Consider the following 6,505-nt stretch of genomic DNA (forward strand, 5'->3'; position numbering starts at 1 on the left):
AAATCATTCTACTTTTCAAAGTGGTCTATGTGTATTAATGGAAATGAGAATAAAAATTTTAAATAAGGAAGTTAATTACGAAAATGGTCACTCAATACATAATATCCTAAACAAATAAATTCAATTCAATTATACAATAATTAAATTTATACCAATTTTTTAGTTAAGCAAATATTATTACAAAATTTACTATTGGACTAACAACATCACTATTGGTACTTTCTTTTTAGAAAACTATTAATGATGATGATGATTTGACTAATAATGGTTGTGCTCTGCTACAATTAATTTGACTATATAACCTTGTGAAAAGGACTGGCAATTAAATCTCACAACACATGGAGAAATCTTCAGCATGCAAATTTCATTAAGCTACACACAGCTAAATTATTGATAATAATAACGTCGAAATCTTTTGTTCTTATTATAATTATTACATTGAAGAAATTAATTTGTTCAATGTATTACATTTCAAATCGAAGGAAACGCTTGCTAGTTTCCAAATCCTTTATAATTGACAACAAGAGCTTGATATGCTGTCCTTTTAGATTTTGGTTTCCCGCACAAGGTTTCGATATAATCTATTTATAACAATTAATAACAAAAGACCCAATATATAATTATGCAATTATATATAAAACATACTTTAACAAAAGATATATATATTAATTAGTAGTAATTAACTATTCACGACCCCACAGCTCTTCCTAATCTGGCCATTGGTTCCAGTCAGAGGACTAAGATTCCCCATCTTCACCATGGCACTGGAGAAGTCATTGAAAAATTTCAACGAACTCTGACTATAAGAGGTGACTAATGAGTCCTGAGATCCGCCATTGAAGAGCTCCTGATCAGAGTGGAGAAGTCCGCGCTTATTGACGAGCTGTCTGAAGTAGTTGTTATCGAATCTGTTCTGGGAGCCGTCGAAGGGAGCAAGGTTGGTATCGCCGCCGGAGAAAGGGCAGTTGGCCTGGCGTGTGGTGGCGAAGGCTGAGTCAATGTTGGTCTCGTTGTAGATGCGGGTGCGGAAGTTGACGCACTGGGAGACGCCGAGGGTGTGGCCACCGGAGAGTGCGGTCATGTCGGTGGCGCTTAGACCCTTTTTGGCGAATTGGCTGATGAGAGTGGCGAGGTCGGAGGTCGGAGCGGGGAGGTCTCGGTTGGCGTCGCTTTGGCTGGCGGTCGTCGAGTCTCTCCTTCCAAATGGTAACACCCATGAAGGTCCTCCCGACTGTAAATAAAAAAAAATTAGTTAAAGTTTGTGGATATTACTTTAGTTTTTAATGAAAATTAAATTAAAGAAATCAAAATGTGTTAGTTTTGCAAATCATCAAATATAATTGAGATAATAAATTATTGACTTGTTTTTTTTTTACAATTAGTATTATTAATTACGTAATTATAATTATTACATAAGTATTTTTAACTCTTGTATATAGTATATTGAGTATATGTTAATAAAAGTACAAAATCGATCTAGCTAGCCTAGGATTATTTGAGCTAAAAGATAAGTTTTTAAAATAATAATAATAATAAAATTGTTGTATGTAGTACGTACTGTGAGTGACTTACGGACTCAGCATCAACTAGAGAAAAGTTAATGTGGAAAACATGGAACTATACGAAATTAAGAAGTATCACGGGACTTATGAGAGTTCGGAATAATAATATGTTTTTCTAATTAGAGTTGATTAAATGAACAAATACCAAGACAAAGAAAAAATAGTCTCTAACTTCATGCCTGATGTCCATTAGATGCTTTTTATATGATATTATTTTAGAGAAAGTAATAAAATATAAGATATAAAAAGAAAAGAAACAATTCAAATTTGTTGTTTGTGGTGTAATAACAAGAAAAATGATCGTTAGCTAGGTGCATATCCATATATGTATATGTAGTACTGGATTTTTCTTTGGAATTAATTATCCATGGAAAATATATTGCTTTTATAAATATCTCAATGTACGGTACCACATATTGCTACTATTCATTTATAAATTATTAATTTGATAAATCAGGACAAACAAATATGTACATATGCATGATATTTGACGATTAATATGTTTATATATATAGTTAAAAGAAGAAGACATAATAGATATGATAGAGTACCAATTGAAAAATGAAAATGAAAAAGCACAAAATCCAAAATATACTATAGAAAAAGCAAACCACCCCAATAATTATAATTCATCATGTTAGTGTGTGGCCAAAATATACTATAGTATTTTTGAAGCGAAGTAGAGTTTTGGTTTATACGAATTAATATATATTTTACAAGTAATTAATTAATTATTTGGCAAATTAATAATGATGAGATGAGAATAAATTTGTTAAAAATATATAGTATATATGTATACCAAAACAACTCCTTCTCTTGCGGCAAGTGCTAAAATATCAGCACAAGAGACAGTGTTACTGCAAACTTTCTCCACTTGCGCTTTGAGGTCGTCGATCACATCCATTCCCCTCACTGAGTTCACGTTTGGAAACGCATTTTGTTCCCCGGTAAACGACGACGTGTCGTCCAATAGTATCGATCCATCGCAACCCTACAAAAACCCAAAAATCAACATTTAATTAAATTATACTACACACATAGATATATATAAAGAGTTACTAAGAAAAAGGTTTATATATGTGTGTGTATACATTTACAAAGCAGTCGTGGAAGAACAAGCGAAGAATGGAGGCAGCCATGCGAGTCTCCTTCTGAATAGCTTTCCTCATGCCTTCACGTACGGTGGTCACAAGTAATGGACATGAGGATGAATAGAAGGTCTGAGAGAGTTGTGCATTGATAGTGGAACTACTCATGAGTAGTGAGGCTGTTATAATTACTACAAAATATATATTAGAGTAAGACATTATTGTGATATATATGATCAGATTAATCGGTATCAGAATATGTATATAAGAGGGCTTTCAAGATTGAAGTAGTAGTAGTAGTAGTAGTGTTATGAAATGAAGTGTGTGTATATATAGGCTTAGGTAATATGCATATATATGCGCATGAAGACATATATAATTATATACGTACAGAGATTGATAGCTAACTAAGTGTGTGTTTCAAATTAAATTCAAACTTTGCATGCTGACTGCTGAAAACGCGTCTGTGGGACCAGCTATATTGTTTGTTTCCATATACATATATAAGAAATTAATTTGTATTTTATATATATATATATATATATATATTCTTTGTTTAATTTCTGGAGTGGAGTTAAAACAACGAGAGAATGAAAGATTCTCTCTTCACATACCCTAACAAAACAAAAAGAGGGGAAAAATTAGAGCTTCCTTCTGCCTCCCGCCATAGTTGACTTAAGGGCTTATTTAAAATATGAGAACTGACCGGGGCACCACTGGGTGAGGTGTCACGTAACAAATGTGATATGTTATTATTGGTGCAATTATTATAATATCGAGTCCTATTATGATATATTGCTAACTATGAGGTGTCACCTCATGTGATGTTGAACACCTTAAAAAATAAAAATAGTATCACGTAATAATATATCCATGATAATATATATGCACAAATTAATATTATGGATTAGTTTAATGTCACAATAAAGAATGATTAATTTAATACATACATATGTATACTTAAAGGGTATTACCAAAATGCGTACATTTTTTTTTTATCAAGAAAGAAAGTCTTTATTAATCACAACCAGAATACAAACTAACAATCTCCCTCAAGGAGTTGGCACCAGCAACATTACAAGAAACATATTTTCCTTACAAAGATTCTCTCATTTCCTTTCATTTTCTTTTGTGTAAAGCAACTAATTCTATACACAATATCTCTTTTTATCATATCTACTATAATATTGACTCTATGAGAGTAACTATTAAAAAAGCAAGTATTCCGATTATGCCAAATGTAATAAATTGTTGCTGAAAACATAGCTGCCACAATCGCTGCCTTAACACCTCTTCTCATATCTTCAATCCATCGGGTCCAGCCACTGAACCTTAAAGGCCAATTGCATCCAATCCAAGCTTGGATTTGATGCACCACCTGCTGAGAGAAAAAACAAACAAAAAATAAATGGTCATGATTCTCTTCAGCCTGTCCACAAACCGGGCAGAGGAAGCAATCTAGATGCATAAGCACCCTATGCAAGTGATCCCGGGTTAACAACTTATCATTCACCACTTGCCAAGTAATAAATCGATGCTTTGGCACACTCATCCTATTCCACACAAAGTGATGGTACTTGACTGGATCTTGGTGAATAAATCTCTTATAAAGCAAACCAATTTTGAATCTCCCTTGACTGCCAGCTTCATCAATTTCCTTTTGAGTAAAAATTTCTCGAATGTGACAAATTTTGCGCCAATACCAACTTGAATCAGCCTTAAGTTGGTATTGCCATAAACATTGACCCTTTAAGTATACAGTGTTTATCCATTTCACCCACAAAGTCTCTTGTTGGTGACTAATAGCCCAAACATATTTGGAAAGCATTGCCTTGTTCCACTTAGCTCCTTCACCGAATCCCAAACCCCCAAAAAATTTTGGCAAGCACACAGTGGATCATGAGGTGAGATGAAAATTACTTCTGGTACCATTGTTACCCCACAGAAACCAGAGCAAGAAGATATTCATCCAGTAGTTTCGCAAACCCAAAAGGACAGACGTAATGAGTTGAGTTCGCCCTGCATAAGATAGATGTCTACTAGCCCAAGTATGAAGCCTTAGTTTAATTTTTTTAAGGATCTCTCCACAATCTGCCACTTTCCATTTTGTTGGCCTCATAGGAATCCCCAGATATTTAAGAGGAAATGCTCCCTCTTCAAGTTGCAAAATCTGAAGCAACTGGACCTTGACTGCAGCCGAAACACCTCCAAAAAACACTTGAGATTTGCTGAGGTTGGCCTTCAACCCTGTACTACTGCAGAAGTTGTCAAAAACCTGCTTAACATACTGAACTGAGCCGATGTTAGCTTTACAGAAAATCACTAAGTCATCAGCAAAGCAAAGGTTGATAATCTTGAGGCTTTTACACATAGGGTGAAACCAGAAATCTTGTTGCAGAGCCCCTAGTTGAAGCAACCGAGTGAGGTATTCCATAACCAATACAAATAGTAATGGTGATATAGGGTCTCCTTGACGAAGTCCCTTAACTCCCTGAAAACTCCCCTGTAATCTTCCATTCATCATGAGTACATAAGAAGTGCCATGGAGACACACCATCACCCAATGAATGAACCTGGTGGGAAATCTAAGACAAATTAACAACCTCTCCAAAAAGCACCAGTCTACTGTATCATAGGCTTTACTTTAGTCTAGCTTCAAAGCACACCTCGGGGAAGTATTTCTTCTATTGTAATTCTTGATCAAATCTTGAAAAATTAGAACACTATGAGCTAGAGATCTCCCTTTAACAAAGGCACCTTGATTTTGACTAATCAGATTAGGTAAAACTTCCGAGAGTCTGGTACATATCATTTTTTAAATGCACTTATATAAAGTGTTGCAGCATGCTATGGGTCTATAGTCAACTGCCCTACTAGGCATATCAGTTTTCGGAACCAGAGCAAGAATTGTTTCATTAAGCTTTGCAGGGATCTTCCCAGAATGAAAGAACTCAAGGATAGCATCTGATATTTCATCACCTATGTTCTGCCACATTGCCTTGTAAAACTCAGAACCATAGCCATCGACCCTGGACTTTTAGTGACCGGGATGCTAAATAAAGCCTTCTTGACATCAGATTTTCTAAATTCCTTAATCAAACTCAGTTGCATCTCAATATCCAGACAAGGACCCATCTTTATGCATTGAGAATTAAAAGTACTATTAGCTGAATTGGTGCTTCCCATATAACCTCTGAAATGGTCTAGGAAATGGTGAACCACTTTGTTGTAATAATCAATTATGACCCCTGCTCATTCAGAAATGAAACAATACGATTCTCCTCCCTTCTTTTTTTAATGCATGCATGAAAGTACGAATTATTATCATCACCCTTCTGCAGCCAAGTAACTTTGCTGCGTTGAATCAAAAAACTTATGTACCTAGCAGAGTGATATTGATATCTAATTGCTGCTATTTTTTCAGCCTCCTGAGCAGCATCATTTGTTGGTGAAGCTTGAGCTCTATTTAGCGCCAGTTGATAGTCTCCTTTTGCTTGATGATATCCCTGCTCAACATCTCTAATTTCCTCCCTGTTAAATGCTTTCAGAATATGTTTTAGCCAAAGCAATTTTTTTGTCACACCCAGTAAGCCCCTCACTGCCATAGGTTTATTCCAGCTATCTGTAACAACCTCTTTAAACCCTCTGTGAGCAATCCAGAGATTAAAAAACTGAAATGGCTTTATGCCCAGATTACCATGTTTGAGAGTTTTGATGAGACAATAACAGTGGTTTGAGTGGACATCCCATTGGAATTCAAAAATAGTGTTAGGCAATGCATTTATCCAATCTTCATTAATAAGCACATGATCAATCTTTGAGTAAACCCTATCCCCTCCATCCTGCTTATTGGAC

The 6,505-nt window shown here is 35.1% G+C and overlaps 2 protein-coding genes across 2 annotated transcripts; both read right to left on the reverse strand.

Moving 5' to 3' along the window:
* Positions 1 to 387: 387 nt before the first annotated feature.
* On the reverse strand, positions 388 to 2,953 carry LOC133817360 (peroxidase P7-like). Its single transcript, XM_062249858.1, has 3 exons — positions 2,654 to 2,953; positions 2,362 to 2,553; positions 388 to 1,231 (listed from the first exon to the last, which is right to left on the reverse strand). The coding sequence occupies exons 1-3, from the start codon at positions 2,867 to 2,869 to the stop codon at positions 680 to 682; spliced, it is 960 nt and encodes a 319-aa protein (XP_062105842.1). The 5' UTR covers positions 2,870 to 2,953; the 3' UTR covers positions 388 to 679.
* A 1,001-nt stretch (positions 2,954 to 3,954) lies between these two features.
* LOC133813944 (uncharacterized) lies at positions 3,955 to 5,207 on the reverse strand. Its single transcript, XM_062246971.1, has 2 exons — positions 4,571 to 5,207; positions 3,955 to 4,028 (listed from the first exon to the last, which is right to left on the reverse strand). The coding sequence occupies exons 1-2, from the start codon at positions 5,205 to 5,207 to the stop codon at positions 3,955 to 3,957; spliced, it is 711 nt and encodes a 236-aa protein (XP_062102955.1).
* Positions 5,208 to 6,505: the final 1,298 nt, after the last annotated feature.

Source organism: Humulus lupulus, chromosome 2, assembly GCF_963169125.1.
Source record: "Humulus lupulus chromosome 2, drHumLupu1.1, whole genome shotgun sequence".
In the NCBI taxonomy this organism is placed as follows: domain Eukaryota; kingdom Viridiplantae; phylum Streptophyta; class Magnoliopsida; order Rosales; family Cannabaceae; genus Humulus; species Humulus lupulus.